Source organism: Simochromis diagramma, unplaced genomic scaffold, assembly GCF_900408965.1.
Source record: "Simochromis diagramma unplaced genomic scaffold, fSimDia1.1 OVJJ01000105.1, whole genome shotgun sequence".
In the NCBI taxonomy this organism is placed as follows: Eukaryota; Metazoa; Chordata; class Actinopteri; order Cichliformes; family Cichlidae; genus Simochromis; species Simochromis diagramma.
Window position 1 is genome coordinate 683,541 of NW_024386771.1, and position 18,239 is coordinate 701,779.

At 43.4% G+C, this 18,239-nt stretch overlaps 1 protein-coding gene across 2 annotated transcripts; it reads right to left on the reverse strand.

Moving 5' to 3' along the window:
- Positions 1-462: 462 nt before the first annotated feature.
- LOC120738175 lies at positions 463-17,843 on the reverse strand. 2 transcript variants are annotated; one of them, XM_040039326.1, is made up of 4 exons: positions 17,405-17,842; positions 6,421-6,744; positions 1,307-1,633; positions 463-1,218 (listed from the first exon to the last, which is right to left on the reverse strand). In XM_040039326.1, exons 1-4 carry the CDS (start codon positions 17,778-17,780, stop codon positions 1,166-1,168), a joined length of 1,080 nt encoding a protein of 359 aa, XP_039895260.1. In that variant the 5' UTR covers positions 17,781-17,842; the 3' UTR covers positions 463-1,165. The 2 variants fall into 2 exon arrangements, with proteins under 2 accessions (XP_039895260.1, XP_039895254.1); XM_040039320.1 differs by having other exon boundaries at positions 463-1,633; positions 17,405-17,843.
- Positions 17,844-18,239: the final 396 nt, after the last annotated feature.

The window sequence follows — 18,239 nt, forward strand, 5'->3', positions numbered from 1 at the left end:
AGCCGCTGCTCCTCCACATCGAAAGGAGCCAGCTGAGGTGGTTCGGGCATCTGACAAGGATGCCTCCTGGGCGCCTCCTGGGTGAGGTGTTCCGGGCATGTCCCACCAGGAGGAGGCCCCGGGGCAGACCCAGGACACGCTGGAGAGATTATATCACTCAGCTGGCCTGGGAATGCCTTGGTGTTCCCCCGGATAGGCTGGAGGAGGTGGCTGGGGAGAGGGAGATCTGGGCTTCTCTGCTTAGGCTGCTGCCCCCTGCGACCTGTCCCCGGATTAAGCGGATGAAGATGGATGGATGGATGGATGGATGGATGGAATACGTAATGGCGGTACATGTATTCCATTACTCCCCAACACTGCTGATCAATAATCAAAGAACACACAGATAATAATAATAATAATAATAATAATAATAATAATAATAATACATTTTATTTGAAAGTGCCTTTCAAAACACTCAAGGACACTGTACACAGCAGAATAATAAAAGCAACATAAAAGCCAGCAGTTTACACAATCATAAAAGCATAAGACATAAAACAAATATAAAATAGCAGAGTGGAGAGGTTATGTGGGATAAGCTATTTTGAACAAGTGAGTGAGTGCTGCAGGACAGGAGTGATGTGACGGATAGAAGGGGTCCTGGTGATAATACGAGCAGCAGAGTTCTGGATGCGTTGGAGCTTGTGGATGAATTTTTGATTTAGACCAAAAAGAAGTGAATTACAGCAATCAATCCAGGAAGTAACAAGGCTGTGGACAAGAACACCAGTGGCATGTGGAGTGAGAAAAGGACAGAAACCGTTAATGTTGCGCACCAGAAAATATGCAGACCGAGTGACATTATTAATGTGTGAATTGAAAGATAGAGTACTGTCAAGGATGACACCCAAACATTCCACAGAGGAAGAAACGAGACTGGCCAGTTATTGATAGTAATAGAGAAACAGTTGGTTCTGGATAATGTTGATTTAGTGCCTACCAAGAGGAGGTCGGATTTACTGGAGTATGGGAGAGACCGATGGAGGCTAGCCTACTGAGAAGAATAGAGCCAGAAATAGTGTCGAAAGCAGCACTCAGATCGAGAAGAATAAGAATGGAAAGTAAACTGGAGTCAGCTGCCATAAAAAGATCATTGGTTATTTTCAAACTGATTGATCCGCCATCAGAGGAGTCTGTTCCTGATGTCCCTTGTTTGATCCTGGTCCTGAACTCTCCCTGTAGTGGAGACACAAGACAGTCAGACACACACACGCGCACTCGCGGGTATACACACACACACACACACACACACACACACACACACCTCTGACTTTGAGCTGGACTGTCTTTCCTCTGATGCAGATGTTCTTAGTGTAGACATCACATCTGTATCTCCCACTGTCTCTCTGTGTGGGGTGTTTCAGGGTCAGACTGAGGTCTCCAGTTTTGAGGAGGTTTTTATGTATTTTCACTCGGTCTCTATATAGTAGGTGCAGCCTGTGAGGCTGGTCAGAGCCGTTCTCGTATATATGGGCGAACATTAATGGATCACAATGCGACCACTCCACTTTAGCAGCCTCAGGCAGGTTTTCATTGGTTATGAAGGGCAGCTGTACAGACTCCGCCCCCTCCTGCACCTCCACACGACAGTCTGAGAGGACAAAAACACAACATGAGCTATACAAAAGCAGCATCTCAATTCAAAATCTACATCCTTCTGAGGCTGCATTTGAAGTCCAATTACGTAACAGCAACGGATGATCTGATATCCTCGTGTTGGTGTTGTTCCCAGATCATCATGAAAATGTTGTTCCAGGTTCAACATTGCAAGTGACCAATCACATTGTTGTGACTTTATTCTTTTGCACGCCAAGCCATTCGTGCATTTATGAAATTCCAATGTTGCAAGGACAATATCAATTCTGCTTACTGTTTATTAACCCTTTAGAGCCGATCGGAGCGGACACGCTCTGTTTTGCGTAACTATTTTTAAATCCCGGTAGCACTGCAACCACGTAAGCTAGCGCAAAAATTTTTTTTGCATATGAAACCGGAGGAGTTGTACTTACATCTTATGCCATCAGCTTGTCCTAGGTCACGGTTTCCTTCCACATAAAGCTTTGCAAAAACTGCATAAAAAGTGCTTGCAGGAACAAAAACATAATATTCCAGAAACACGCTTTGCCGGTCCGATCAGCTGTTCATAACACTTCCTACGTTGGAATAGACGTCAGCGCGAACTTTTGCATTTCCGCCATTACCTGCCCGAAACCGGAAGTGACGTCATTTTCGCGGAAATGTAGTCTTTTTTACCATCAGGGCCTCAGGGCCTATATTGGTCTTTTTAAAAGTTATCTTTGACTTTATGACTTTCTGTGTCGTTTCTGGGATGCTGAGGACTCATATTGCACTGCTGGAAATAGTTTATTTTGATGCATATGCTGCTTTTTTGCAAATTTGCAGTATAATATTTATTTTCGTTTTTCCTGCAGTGTATAAAAATTGGTGTATTTCAAAAATAAAACTATGAAGACACTCAAAATAAATTTCCTGTGGTGGGAAACTATTTTGTGCAACTTTTTTGTATTTACAGTTTTGAGGGATAAGCCTCTTAAATTTCTCTAACTAGAAATATATGTTAAAAAAGCAAAAACGATTTTCAATTTTTTTGTAGTTTATTGCACTTTTTTGCAATTTATGTAATTACTATGCACTTAATGAATACATATTATTAAAGTCTGGGCTATAATGGTTGTATTGATGTATAGCAACTTGAAATGCTCCCAAAAATGGCTCCACAGCATGTAAAAATATAATATAAGCTCTGGCGGACTTGGTTCTATGGTAGGTCTTAAAGGGTTAATGAAGTGTTGCTGGAATCCCTGCATTGTGAGGTTTTTTATCATTTCCATGCATCTTGGAAGTAGGTACGGTGGCCCTGAAGTGCAAATCACACCAACAAATTGCTAAACACAACAACAAAATAGCGGTGCGATGAAGTCTGTCCCATTTCGAAGGCTGCTCCAAATGCGGCCGACAAATGCGTCCTTCATTTCCCCGAATTTGAAAGATGGGTCAGATGTATCCTTGGTGGCCAATCCTATCCCAGAATTCATAGCACAGCAGTGGGTGTGTATAATTTTTTTTGAATAAAAAAACAAACAACGCCTGATTACTGGTTTTATTTATTAAATACATGTTTTTTGTGTTATCATTATGGCTGAATGTTAAATTAATTGTTCTAGTGTTGAGTGAACAATTAGATTTTTGTAGTTTTGTCTGTGTCACGGCTAGACGGTCCTCACCGGTCGCCTTGCCAATTTTTGTTGTGTTTGTGTGTACTTTGTGGTGTTCTCCTCTCCATCCTGTGCATGTGTGTTTGTGTGCGGGAACATGTACTTCTGGAAGCCGTGGCACGGAACGGCAGCTGACCCAGGAGGAGTATCCTGAGCTGGAATCGCCGCACCTGTGCTTAATCACTTTGCCAGCTGCTACTAATCCAAAGCAGACCTATTTAACGGTGTCACAACCAACGCTGGAATGTTGAGCTAAACTGGGTAGCGTAGTCGTGATTAGTGTACCTAGTGTGTGAAGGAGAGAGAACGTTTAAGTTACCGTGGGTGTGTTTTTCTCATCTGCCTCCAGGATCCAGGGATCGGAGGAGGAGCGGGCACAAGAAGAAGTTGTTTTGGATTATCACTGCACTGTCACCACGGGGAGAAGTCACCGTATCACTGCACTGCCCTTTTGGATAACAGACTCGAACTGTTGCCTTATTTTTTCACTATGAATAAATTCACTGTTACTCTGCAAGGAGTCTCGCACCTGAGTCCTTTCACCCTATTTACTATGACAGTCTTTTGTTACTTTTCCTATGTAATGCCAAAATGGCCTATGGTACTTTTGAATTAACTTGAACTCATTTATATTATTGACCATGTTGCACAACACACATCCAATTCTAGATTGGTTTGGGAATATTTTAATAATTCTAAGCCTTTGGAGGAAGAAATTATTGTTCTGAATTATTATTCTGTTGGTGTTGATCATGAAAGAGTGTCTGTGAATGTTCTCATTCATCCAGGTCATTGTAGTCTAAGGAGCTTGGGAAAAAAAAGCATCTGGACTTCTTTAGGTTGGTTGAAGATCTTTCACCTCTCACCTGAGAAGCTTCTTCAGTTCTAGGGTCAAATGGTGGAGAGTCACAGATTTAAACCCCGTGGGAATGTGCCCACAAAGAGGGACAAAAGGAGCCCCTGATGATCCTCTACCTCAGCGGTCCCCAACCCCCGGGCCTCGGACCGGTACCGGTCCGTGAGTTGTTTGGGACCAGGCCACGAGAGTTGAGGCTCAGGTGTGAAATGTATGGTTTTCAGGTGTTTTTTTTTTTCGGTTTTCAGTGTTATTTTGCTATCGTTTTTATCGTTAACTCGGTTTTCCTGGGTCTTTTCATGTGTGTTATGAGTAAATCTTCTTTTTTTCGGTACCGGTACTAGTTTTATTTTGTTGTATTTATCCGCGACACCTTAACCCTAGAACACTATCGCTATAAATAGTAACACAATCACTAATGCCGGGTGATTTTTACCCGATATAATATAACCAATAAAAAGTAATCAAATATATCAAAATATGACAACACATGAGAAATTAGAGTGGTCTTCTTTTACTTTCAACTGTGCCATGTCTAACAAAATGAAAAAAAAACCCCCTCCTAAAACAAAATAATGACTCTGGAAAGCTGGTCTTTGGTCCACCCATTCCTGGGACATTTGAGACTTCCCTGGTGAAGGCACAGGCTCCTCGACACGCAAACAGCTGCAGGAGAGAGAAATCATATAAATAAATCACCCAGCGATAGTGTTCTAGGGTTAAAGGCTGGTCCGTGAAAATATTGTCAAGCATAAACCGGTCCGTGGCGCAAAAAGGTTGGGGACCGCTGCTCTACCTAATTGCATGAGCTAAGGTGTGAAAACGGGTGTGGGTCACAATCAGCCAGGGTTTTGGGTGAGCTCGTTGTGAAACCTGGCCCCACCCTATCATTTTATTTCATGAGGTCAGATGGCCCAGGATGTGAGTGGGCGTTGAAGCTTCTTTCACTCCTCTTTCAAACCATCTGTCATCTCTGTCCAAAATGTGAACATTGGTATCATCGAAAGAGTGACCTTTGTCCTTTAGATGCAGATGAACTGCTGAGTCTTGTCCCGTGGAGGTGGCTCTTCTATGTTGTGCCATGTGCTTGTGAAGTGGCTGTTTGGTCTCTCCAATGTACGTCTTCACCCGAAAGCCAAAACTCCAAAACACAAACTTAACAATGTGGTGTATCCTGTACAGTCCAGTGAGGAATGCCCACAAGTCTACATTGGAGAGACTAGTGGACCAGAAAGAGAGAGCATATTTCTCTTGTATTGGCTTCCCCTCATTGGCTTCCTGTTAAATCCAGAATTGAATTCAAAATCCTGCTCCTCACATACAAGGTCTTAAATAATCAGGCCCCATCTTATCTTAATGACCTTGTAGTACCATATCACCCTATTAGAGCACTTTGCTCTTACACTGCAGGCCTACTTGTTCAATTTCAATTCAATTCAATTTTATTTATATAGCGCCAAATCACAACATAAGTCGCCTCAAGGCGCTTCATAGATACAGAGAAAAAAAACCCAACAATCATATGACCCCCTATGTTGTTGTTCCTAGAGTATGTAAAAGTAGAATGGGAGGCAGAGCCTTCAGTTTTCAGGCCCCTTTTCTGTGGAACCAGCTTCCAGTTTGGATTCAGGAGACAGAAACTATCTCTACTTTTAAGATTAGGCTTAAAACTTTCCTTTTTGCTAAAGCATATAATTAGGGGTGGACCAGGTGACCCTGAATCCTCCCTTAGTTATGCTGCATTAGACGTAGGCTGCCGGGGATTCCCATGATGCATTGAGTTTTTCCTTTAAAGTCAGTGTTCTCACTCACTATGTGTTAATAGACCTTTCTGCATCGAATCATAGCTGTTATTAATCTCTGTCTCTCTTCCACAGCATATCTTTATCCCGTTTTCCCTCTCTCACCCCAACCAGTCGAAGCAGATGGCCCCGCCCCTCCCTGACCTTGGTTCTGCCGGAGGTTTCTTCCTGTTAAAAGGGAGTTTTTCCTTCCCACTGTTGCCAAAGTGCTTGCTCATAGGGGGCCATATGATTGTTGGGTTTTTACAGTATATATTATTGTAGGGTTTACCTTACAATATAAAGTGCCTTGTGGTGATTGTTGTTGTGATTTGGCACTATATAAATGAAAAGGATTTGAAATGAGTGAGTTCTTTTTTTCTAATTTGAATTGAATTTAGGTGAATTTTCAGGTTTTGAACCCTTCTGCTGGGTGAACATTCACTCACACTGAGGTGGAAGCCTGCTACTGGTGAAAAAAAAAAAGACAAACAATGGATCAAACCTTTGACTTGGAGCAGCAGCCTTTTTGATCCGAGGATCTTTCCACCGCTCCAAACTCTACAGATGAAGGTTCCACTGTCCCTTTCTGTGGGGTATTTCAAGGTCAGACTGAGGTCTCCAGTTTTCAGCAGGTCTTCGTTTGTCTTTGTTCGGCCTCTGTAAAACTCGTCCTGTTGTTCGGGCTGGTAAGAACCATCCTCATACACGTGAACCGTTCTGGAGCTCTCATCTTTCCACTCCACTTTAGTGTCTTCAGGCAGGTTTTCTGTGGTTTTGAAGGGCATACGGAAAGACACCACCCCTGAATCCACCTCCAACTGACACTCTGAGAGGAAAACAAATACAAAATTAGAAATAATGATTAGATGAGAGATGATGTCCTGAATATAGATGCCTAATAAAGCAGTTATTAGCACAGAGCCGATGATGACAATAATATATTTCTTCATCATTTTCTATATAAGGTCATGGACTTATGATAAAAGTTATCCTTAGGTTTTTTCTCTGAAGGCTCAGTGCGCTGCTTTATTTACCTCACTTTCTCCAATTACACTAAATGACTTGGTTAGTACTGTGCTCATGATCCAAACTTTATCACCCTCGTTAGAGCTCTTAACTCCCTCTGTTTCACTTGGATCTCTTACAAGCATTGGTCCACCATTACTGTCTATCGTTAAAAGTTCACTGAGGCAAAGTTGTGTCCGGTCTTAGCATCTTGAGGTAATTGTCATGGTCCAGGCGAGTGCTGGGTTCTTCCTCAGTGCCGACGTTTCTACCTCTGGGCAGAGCCACCTCATCAACGCTGACAGGCTATAACTGTATGTAATTTGAACTGCCGGCTTCTTAAGACCAACGCTAGCAATCACACTTTGCCAGATAGTCTGCAAACATGCAAAATCACTGAATACTGCTAAGTCAGTGCCCTAACCTGCCTGAAGACATTGTTGGGCAGCCCGCAGTTTCTCTCACATTCTCACCTGTAGGGATGGGTACCAGTGTCCGGTGCCATGATGGCACCGGTTCTGACATAAACGGTAGTAACCAGACCGAAAAGCAGCGCACATTTCGGTGCTTTATTTCGGTGCTTTTTTTTCCTGAGCTGTGATACACTTCTAGCCAATCATTTTACGTTTCTGAGGATAGTAGGCGGGTCCAGGTACGTACGTTCTTTTAGAGAAGAGCTACAGATTAAAAATGCCCAAGGCAAAGCGGTCAAAAGTATGGCTGTACTTCACAGCAAAATATGCAAACTCAGCAGCCTGCAACAAGTGCTTTAAGGTGAGACTGTGATACTGTCAAAGGAGGTAACACCTCGAATCTGATGATTGTAAAATGGCGCCGGTGAGGTCGGCTGCCGTGCTGGATGCTCTGCCCTAACTTCTCCACTTTTTGCAGTTTTTCGTCACTTTTTGCTATATCTGCGATAATCTTGCATGGGCATCATGCAAAACACACAAATCCGCTACAGTAGAGACACTCTGGTTTCTATTGGTCTGCAATACGCGAACATTTCACCATGTTTAACTCCGGACCCAAACTGGCCAAAGGAGATCCTGAGAGAGAACAAAGGACGCAACCCTAAGCGACGGCCTCGAGGTAAAAGAGCCGGCATCAGGAACAGGCTACGGGCTCGCGCACACCGCGCACCCATGCCCAGTATCCTGCTAGCCAATGTTCAATCCATCGAGAACAAGCTTGATGACCTCAGAGCCAGAATCAAGTTCCAGAGAGACATTCGGGACTGCAACCTCCTCTGCTTCACTGAGACTTGGCTGAACCCAGCGATACCAGACCACGCCGTGCAGCCGACGGGGTTCTTTTCGGTTTACCACATGGACAGGACAATGGAGTCGGGGAAGAAAAGAGGTGGTGGAGTATGTTTGATGGTGAACAACAGATGGTGCGACAGCACAAACATCTCCCCACTCACACGCTCTTGCTCGCCCAATCTGGAGCTTTTGATCGTTAAGTGTCGCCCTTTCTATCTCCCTCGGGAATTCACTGCGGTCATTGCCTGCACTGTTTACATTCCGCCTCACGCGGACTCGGACACTGCCTTATGTGAGCTACATGAGGCTCTCACACATCAACAAACACTTCACCAAGATGCCGCACTCATTGTTATGGGAGATTTTAACAGAGTGAATCTCAAACGGACATTTCACAACCTTCACCAGCACATCAACTGCCCCACCCGGGGCACGAGGACATTAGACCACTGCTACACCCCGTTCAAGAACTGTTACAAGGCTCAGCCCCTGCCGGCATTTGGAAAATCGGACCATTCCGCCATCTTCCTCATGCCTGCCTACAAACAAAGGCTAAAGCAGCAACCACCAATCAGGAGGGAGGTCGCTCGCTGGACGGACCGATCGGTGGCCGCGCTGCAGGACGCACTGGATGACGCAGACTGGGACATGTTTCGGCGCAGCTCTGATGACATCAACATGTTTACGGAAGCGGTTGTGGGATTTATCGGGAAACTAGCGGACGACACAGCAGAAAGATCTATCATCAGAACGTTTCCCAACCAGAAGCCGTGGGTGGATAAAAACATCCGCGACGCTCTGAGATCACGCACCACTGCCTACAATGAAGGGCTTGTCTCCGGTAATATGGACCTATACAAGGCTGCGTCCTACAACGTGCGCAGCACGGTCCGAAAGGCAAAGTGGAGCTACGGGGAAAAACTAGAGTCACAGCTACGACAGTGCGACTCTAAGAGCCTGTGGAAAGGACTGCGGACTATAACGGACTATAAACGACCAGCTTCTTCAATGATGAATGCAGACGCTTCACTGGCTGATGAGCTGAACACGTTTTATGCTCGCTTCGACGCCGCAGCAATTAAAACAACAAACGGCTGCGCGCGCTCGGAGTGCACCAGTGAAGAAAATGCATTCGTCATCACAGAGCATGCCGTGAGGAACACCTTCAGGAGGGTGAACACCAGGAAGGCAGCAGGACCAGATGCAATCCCTGGCCGGGTCCTTAGAGCCTGCGCTGATCAACTAGCACCGGTGTTCACGGAGATCTTCAACCTGTCCCTGGCCCAAGCTGTGGTTCCCACGTGCTTCAAACAGTCCATTATTGTTCCTGTTCCAAAGAAACAACAGCCCGCTTGCCACAATGACTACCGTCCAGTAGCACTGACTTCAATTGTGATGAAGTGTTTTGAAAGACTGATGAGAGATCACATCACTTCTTCACTTCCTGCCACCATCGACTCACTTCAGTTTGCTTACCGGACTAATCGTTCCACAGACGATGCCATATCTCACCTGCTCCACACATCCCTGAGTCACCTGGACACTGGCAGAGGGAATTATGTTAGGATGCTGTTCGTGGACTACAGTTCAGCATTCAACACAATAATTCCCTCTTAGCTTTTCACCAAGTTGACGGATCTAGGACTCAGCTCATCACTGTGTCAGTGGATCCTCAACTTCCTCACAGACAGACCCCAATCAGTGAGGGTGGGAAAACAAGTCTCCCCCTCCATCTCACTCAGCACTGGAGTGCCTCAGGGCTGTGTTTTAAGCCCCCTGCTGTACTCACTGTACACTTATGACTGTGTAGCCACATCAGACACCACCTCCATTGTCAAGTTTGCTGACGACACTGCTGTTGTGGGCCTGATCTCCGACAACATCGAGACGGCCTACCTGGTGGAGATTAGGAACCTGGAGACCTGGTGCCAGGAGAATAACCTCCTCCTAAACATCAGCAAGACTAAGGAGCTGATCGTGGACTTCACTACAAAGCAGGCGAGGAATTACAAACCCCTCATCATCAGTGGCACGCCAGTGGAGAGAGTGGACAGTTTCCGATACCTGGGTGTCCACATCACTCAGGATCTGTCATGGTCCTGTCACATCAACACCCTGGTTAAGAAAGCCTGTCAGCGTCTCTTCTTCCTCAGAAGACTTAGAGACTTCCATCTGCCACTGAAGGTGCTCAAGAACTTCTACTCCTGCACCATCGAGAGCGTCCTGACGGCAAACATCTGCACCTGGTTTGGGAACAGCACCAAGTAGGACAGACGAGATCTGCAAAGGGTGGTGCGCTCGGCAGAACGCATATTTCAATCAGAGCTCCCTGACCTGCTGTCCATCTACACCAAGCGGTGCAAGTCCAAAGCCAGGAAGATTATGATGGATCTCTCCCATCCCAACAATGGACTCTTCTCACTGTTGAGGTCTGGGAAGCGCTTCCGCTCCCTTAAGGCCAAAACAGAGAGAATGAGGAGGAGCTTCTTCCCCCAGGCTATTCGGGCCCTGAACCAGGTGTAGGACTGGACTCTCCCAAACACGTCACTATAAGACTGGACTCTCACACACGTCACCACACATTTCCTATAATCCTATAATTCCTATAATTTATAATCCTTATCTTTATAATCTCTTCTGCTATTTGCACATTCTTTACTGTAAATTCCTAAATTAATTTGTAAATTTTTGTAGTAACCTGAATATTGTAAATATTGTAAAACTTTTCTTCTGTCATTTAATGGTCGGGCATTGTACAGCTACAAGCATTTCACCCCCATGTCATACTGTGTATGGTTGTGTGTGTGTGACAAATAAAATTTGAATTTGAATTTGAATTTGAAACACCTGGCGACGCATAGCGTTTTTTTTTTTAAAAGCCGAGAAATGTGCAGTATTTGATAGCTTGCTGCGAGACCTCACACCGAGCGCATCTACTGCGGGTGTGGTGCCTGTTATCAGACCCGGAGTTAGCAACATCCCCCAAAAACACGAAGAGGAGAGTCCTGGCCCATAGCCCTGTCAGTGTAGCAGAAATGATGATGGATGATGATGGCAGCAGCAGCCGTTCTTCTCTGCGTGAGTAGCTTAATGTTGTTCGTGTGTAATTTACGTTGAGTAGGCTAACCACGTTATTACATTAGTGCAGGTAAGGTGAACTAGCAAACATCATCATAGCTACATGCGGCTGTCTTCTTGTTTGATGGCAGATACTCCCTTCACCCTGGCCAAAAAGGCTAAAATGACCAAAGAAAAAGAGGGAAACAGCTAAACATGAGAGGTTTTTGGACAAAGTTTGTGTTTTTTCCATTGTTTAAGCTCTGCTTCCAGCCAAGAGTGATGCCATATGTGCCCCATAGCTGCAGAAAAGGCTAACATTGTTATCTTTTTTACAAAAAACCAGCTGAATATGAGAGGTTTTTTGACAAATTTTGTGTTCTCCATTCTTTAAGCACCGGTTTGAGCACCGTTTGAGCACCGGCACCGTTTCAAAAGTACCGATTTGGCACCGGTATCGGATAAAACCTAAACGATACCCATCCCTACTCACCTGGCATCCCCACTCAGCATTCTGAATCTCACGGATTTCATCATCGGATCACATGTCCTCTCACCCGGACCCTCTTTTCCTCTACTAAGCTACACCTCCGCCTGCTAAGAGTATGTTTCATTCACTATGTTCACTTTGAAATGGCATCCGAGTTTACTAGCTAACTCCTGTTTCCCTCGTTTACAGTGACTACTCCAATTTAACAGTGTTTCCTAAAAACCCTCTCCTGTCTGATCATTTTCTGATAACATTTACATTTATAATAATTGATTACACAGCAGTGGGGAGTAGAGTTTATTACAGTAGATGTCTTTATGAAACCGCTGTAACTAAGTTTAAGAATATAATCCACCCACTGTTATCATCTTCAATGCCCTGTACCAACATAGAGCAGAGCAGCTATCTGAACGCTACTCCAACAGAGGTCAATTATCTTGTTAATAATTTTACCTCTTCACTACGTACAACTCTGGATACTGTAGCTCCTGTGAAAACTAAGGCCTCAAATCTGACTCCGTGGTATAATTCTCAAACACGTAGCCAAATTCAGATACCTCGTAAGCTGGAGAGAAAATAGCGTGTCACAAATTTAAAGGATCATCATTTAGCCTGGAGAAATAGTTTGTTGCTTTATAAGAAAGCCCTCCGCAAAGCCAGAACATCATACTATTTGTCACTGATTGAAGAAAATAAGAACGACCCCAGGTTTCTCTTCAGCACTGTAGCCAGGCTGACAAAAAGTCAGAGCTCTATTGAAGCCAACCATCCCTTTAACTAGCAACGACTTCATGAACTTTTTCACAAATACAATTTTTATCATTAGAGAAAAAATTACCAACAATCATCCCACAGATGTAATATTATCTACAGCTACTCTTAGTTAAGTTAGACTCTTTTTCTCCAATTGATCTTTCTGAGTTAACTTCAATAATTACTTCCTCCAAGCCATCAACATGTCTTTTAGACCCCATTCCTACAAAACTGCTCAAAGAAGTCCTGCCATTAATTAAGTCTTCAATCTTAAATATGATCAACCTATCTCTAATAATCAGCTATGCACCACAGGCCTCCAAGCTGGCTGTAGTTAAACCTTTACTTAAAAAGCCATCCCTAGACCCAGCTGTCTTAGCTAATTATAGGCCAATCTCCAACCTTCCTTTCATATCAAAAATCCTTGAAAGAGTAGTTGTCAAACAGCTATCTGCAGATGATCTCTTAGCTGTTTGACAACAAACAGATCATCTGCAGAGGAACCAATCAATCAATCAATCAATCAATCAATAAATCAATCAATCAATCAATCAATCAATCAATCAATCAATGCTTTATCCCCCCCCGCACCTTACACACACAACACAGACATCATATGGGGAAACAGGTAGCATTACAGAAAAACACTGAAATGTACACTACAATGGGAAAGTACAAGAGGAAAAAAAGAGACCTCTACTCATGCTGGGCTCCTATGGGAGGACAGCATGAGGACAGGAAACAAAAAAAACCACTCCTCTGCACAGAAAGCACATAAATGTTCACAGCACAACATTATGGAGCACGTGACAAGCAACATGGTTGGGTAGGGGGTGAGGAGGAATCTGAAGCAAACACAGCAGCCATCCTGCCCTGCGCTATTATTCCAGGAGGGAACAAGCATTGAAAGCGTTTGGAAAGGGAGGGGGGATGAGTGAGTGTATATCAGTGTGTGTGTGTACGTGTCCATAGTTCAGCTGAGACAGTGTCCTTCGCCCTGCCAGGCTAAGTAAACAGTCTTCCAGTCAACCCAGGTGGCCTTGCATAGAATCGGAAGAACAGTCTAAACACAGCCGTTATCAGGGTGTTTTTTTTTTTCAGCTCCAGCCTTGAGCCCGCAGCTGGCACCAAAAGGATAGCCACATTATGATGGTGGTTTTCTCCTTTAGTGCGAACAACTCATGAGAATTTCAAAGCTGTTCTTAGCAGTCCAACACTGGTCTCTCAATCTCCCGTTAGAGAGCCGCGAGCTTCTCCATGATGTTATCAAACTTACGCTCCGTGGTCTTATCATTCTTGTGCTCAATGAGCAGATTCTGAGAACTCACGTTGCAGTGAGCTTCTCCAAGATGTGATCCAATTTGCGCTCAGAGATGTTATTCTGAGTGAACTTCTCCAAGATGTAATCCAATTTGCACTCACAGGTCTTATTCTGAGTGTTCACGGCAGCCTCAAGCTTCTCCAAGATCTTATCCATGCTGCACTAAATGAGCCCATTCTGAGAACTCATGTCTCGTCCCATCGTTTCAATCCCAGCGGGTAGCCTTGTGGGGGTTTGAACAGCCGGTTCCGCTTTCTTAATAAGTCAGGGCCAAGCCAGCTCTGATCAGCAAGAACCCTGTTATCATGGTTCCGAATAGGTAGATATCTTCAGCGTCTTCGATCGACAGTCCTGCCAGGCACACGATTCTCCATTTCTGCCAACCCTCCATCGTGTATCCGGCAGGGAAAATAAAACCCGGACACTCAGGCTCACCCGAGCCCAGACATCTTGTTAAGAAAAGGGTGTCCATAGCATTCAGATCCCAGTTGATCAAATCCATAATTCTCTTTTAGGTTTTAGAGAACAGACTGTGAGAGAGTGTTCCAGGGAAAAGTAATACAAAAAACATGAGATTAGACAAGGACATAAGAGGCTAAGCAGGGAAGATAAGGGAGAGGAGGAGAGGAGAAAAGTGCGCTATATAAATAAAACTAAATTGAATTGTTTCCCTCTGTGCGCCATTTAAGTTTATGGTTTATCTTTGAAGTGCTCCTCGCCTTTCTGTTTGCTCTGTGCACCTACACGAACTCAGTAAATAAAGTCTTTTGTTCTCAGATCGAGTGTTTCTGAGTGCTGTCCGCGGTTGAGTCTATTTCCTTCAATTGGCCTCCAGCTGTGACAGTAATTCCATTACTTAAAAAAGCCTAGTCTTGATGCCAGTTCTTTCAGCAATTGCCAGCCTATTTGAAATGACTATTTTGAGTGTTAGAAAAACTTGTTTTAAATCAATTCAGATCTTTATTATACACACTAGAGATTTCTGATCCTTTTTCAGTCTGGTTTTCAGAAGCAGCACTCCACTGAAACTGCTCTTTTGAAAGTCTTTAATGATATTTTAATGCAGGAAATTACTCTGTACTCTGCTTGACCTCCGTGCTGCCTTTCATATTGTCGACCATAATATTTAATAGGCTTAAGAATTCGGCTGATATACACTCAAGAAACAGTCAAGTATTTTTTTCTTTTTGCTAATCATTGGTGTAGTATTTGTTTCCTCCTTGATCTTGGATGCAGATTTAAAATCAATCTCCCATTCCTGTTTCTTTCATTTAAAGAACATTTCTAAATCGCGAGCTATAGTCTCCTCCTCTGAAATGTAAATAATTGTTCATGTAGTATCATGTCACTTTGATTACTGTAATGCCCTTTTTACGGGCATCTCTGTCACACCTCCAGGCAATGTAGAATGCTGCAGCCAGAGTCCTGACACACTCTAGGAAGCATGCTCACATTACCCATATTTTCTTTTCTTTACATTGGCTCCCAGTTGATTTCAGATTTCTTTTTAAACTTCTCACTCTTACATACAAAGCACTAAATGGCCAAGGTCCAGACTATTTACAGAATCTTAACTTCTTGTCAAACACACCTCTGCTTGCACTCTTCCCTCAAAAGCTCAAAATCTATTAGTTGTCCCTCGTACAACACTAAAGACTAAAGCGCGACAGAGCTTTTCAGTCTGTGGCACAGACTATCATTTCTGAGGGGCTGCGTGGGTCCCAGTGATGTAAATGTCATCAGACGGTGAGCACGAGAGACTATGCGGACCAGTGTTGGTCAAGTTACTTGAAAAAAGTAATCAGTAACTAATTAGTGATTACTTCCTCCCAAAATTAATCCCGTTACTTTACTGATTACTTATTTTCGAAAGTAATCAGTTACTTAGTTACTTTTTAAAAACATGATTTACATCCTGAATAGGTAATGAAGTGATAGTTCTTCAATTGCTTCAATCCAAATTCTACTTTTTTTTGCATAATCCATCATATAAAATGTATTTAAATGAAAAAAGTCTCCTTTCAAAACTTCGTTTATTATTACTTTTAATCTTTTAACTTTATGCATCAAGCAAAAATGAAATTATATGCAACATTCTCTGACTGGAAGAAATTTCTTTAACATTCAAACCTATTTTTCTGCACATTCAAGCACATAAAATAAAATAGGGTTTTGTGTATACACTCACTATTTCAAATAGATGCAAGTAAAACACAGCAGAAAATAAATAAAATCAAAGAATCAGCGGCCCTGTTGCTCTATTTTCACCTGTTTAGCAGGAGTGAGGCAGGCAGAGGTTTGCCCTGGTGCAAGTGTGTCGCAGCTGTCATATGAGTGGAAGAATCCAGGAGTTTCTCTGTGAATTTCACATTTCCGTATGGGTGCTTGTACGGAAGTTTAGGGGTTTTTTTCACTGTAAAAAGAAGGTTTTTCCAAACAGCGGATGCTAATGTTTTTGTCACTTTTTACGGAATCAAACTCAAAGTAAGGTCAGTACTTCCACGTTTTAAACGCTGCACGCTCATACTCTCTCCCACACCCTATATATTATCCATTGATCTGCACACAACTGTTGCCACGAACGTCGCACTTGCTTACGTCATTGTCATAAGCCACTCGTGCAAAAAAAATCACAGTTTTAGTAATGCAGTAACGCAGCGTGCTCACGGGACAGTAACAGTAATCTAATTAACTTTTTTGCAATAGTAATTAAGTGTGCATATGTAATGGCACACTTATTACTATTCGACAGATATATTATTCTTATTCTTATTTTTTCTCTTCCACCTAAAATTATGAACTACTGAATCTAGTCCCTTACTTTACTCTTTACTTGAAAAAAGTAATCGTATTGCAGTTACTGCCCATCTTTGGTGCAGACGTCCGCTTTTCCGTTTTTGTTACCGGGTGGATTTCAAGCGCACTTCAAAGAAGTCTAACAGGAAGGACTCCTCAGCTGTGGAGTCTCCAGCTGTCCACGCCCACATCAGAGTAGTATCGAGGCTTTAACCAGGCTTTTATTGTGAAACACTGAACTTGTGGAAAAGTCAGCCTGAATATCTCCAACTGTGACGTTTCCTCTGAAGCAGCAGAATTCAAAATGTGCTACGTGTTATTTTGTAAGAGAAGAAGTCAGAGAGTGAGATGCCAACTATCCCACTGGAAAGGATGAAAGAGACAGAGAGAAGACACATCCAGGGAGGAGAGATATGGAAGTAATATGTAGCAGCTGATGAAGATGGTCAGACAGACGGGCTTTATGGGACTTTATGATCTGTTCTTAAATTCAGTCCAACATGTATCAACATGAGGTGGGAAACTCTGGAGAAGATTTTGCTTTCTCTACAGGGGAAGTTCGGACATCTGATCTGCTCACAATCACTCAACTCACTTCAACAACATGCTGACTCAGTCACTGATTTGGACTAAACTAATTAAACTATTGATGTGATCAAAACTTGAATTATGCCAGAGGTTTTTATTTTGAAGTTATTTATATTATTTGAATGGATTGAATATAGATTTAAACTGAAAGCTTTCAGAGAATAAACTCCTACATGACCTATAACCTTTGCCCTGTATCTACAGCACTGACCTCTGACTTTCAGCTCCACCTTTCTCTTCAGCAGGATGTTTCCCTCCCTGCTGTAGACGGTGCATGTGTAGGTGTCTATGTCATAGTCTGTGGGGTATTTCAGGGTCAGACTGAGGTCTCCAGTTTTTAGCAGGTCTTCATTCATCTTTGTTCTTTTTCTGTAAGCCTGGTGCTGTTCTTCAGGCTGGTCAGAGCCGTTCTCATACATGTGGATCTTGGTATCATGTAAGCACTTCCACTCCACCTTAGCCTCTTCAGGCAGCTGAAGTGTGATTTTGCAGGGCAGCTGCACAGACGTCACCCCTGAATCCACCTCCACCTCCACCTGGGGGACTGAGAGGATAACAAAGCACAACATGAGCTTGGGTGGAGACATTTGTGTTTTCGTCTAACAAGCTGAATGCTGCTGCTTCACTGGTAATTCAGTTCAATTCAGTTTTATTTATACAGCACCAAATCACAACAACAGTCTCTTCAAGGTGCTTTATATTGTAAGGTAGACCCTACAATGATACATATGTCTTCTGATGGTGCTGCCTAAGTGAAGGATGTATAACAAAGCAGAATTGGTCCTGAAATTGGCACTGAACCCTGTGGAACATAATTAACCTTAGGGTATGAAGAGGACTCTCCATTTACATGAGATAGATATGATACAGACCACTGCAGCGCAGTGTCTGTAATACCTACAGCATGCTCGAATCATGCTAATAGAATATTATGGGCAACAGTATAAAATGCTGCACTGAGGTCTAGTAGGACAAGCAAAGACATGAGTCTACTGTCAAAGTCCATAAGAAGATTGTTTGTAACCTTCACTAAAGCTGTTTCTGAA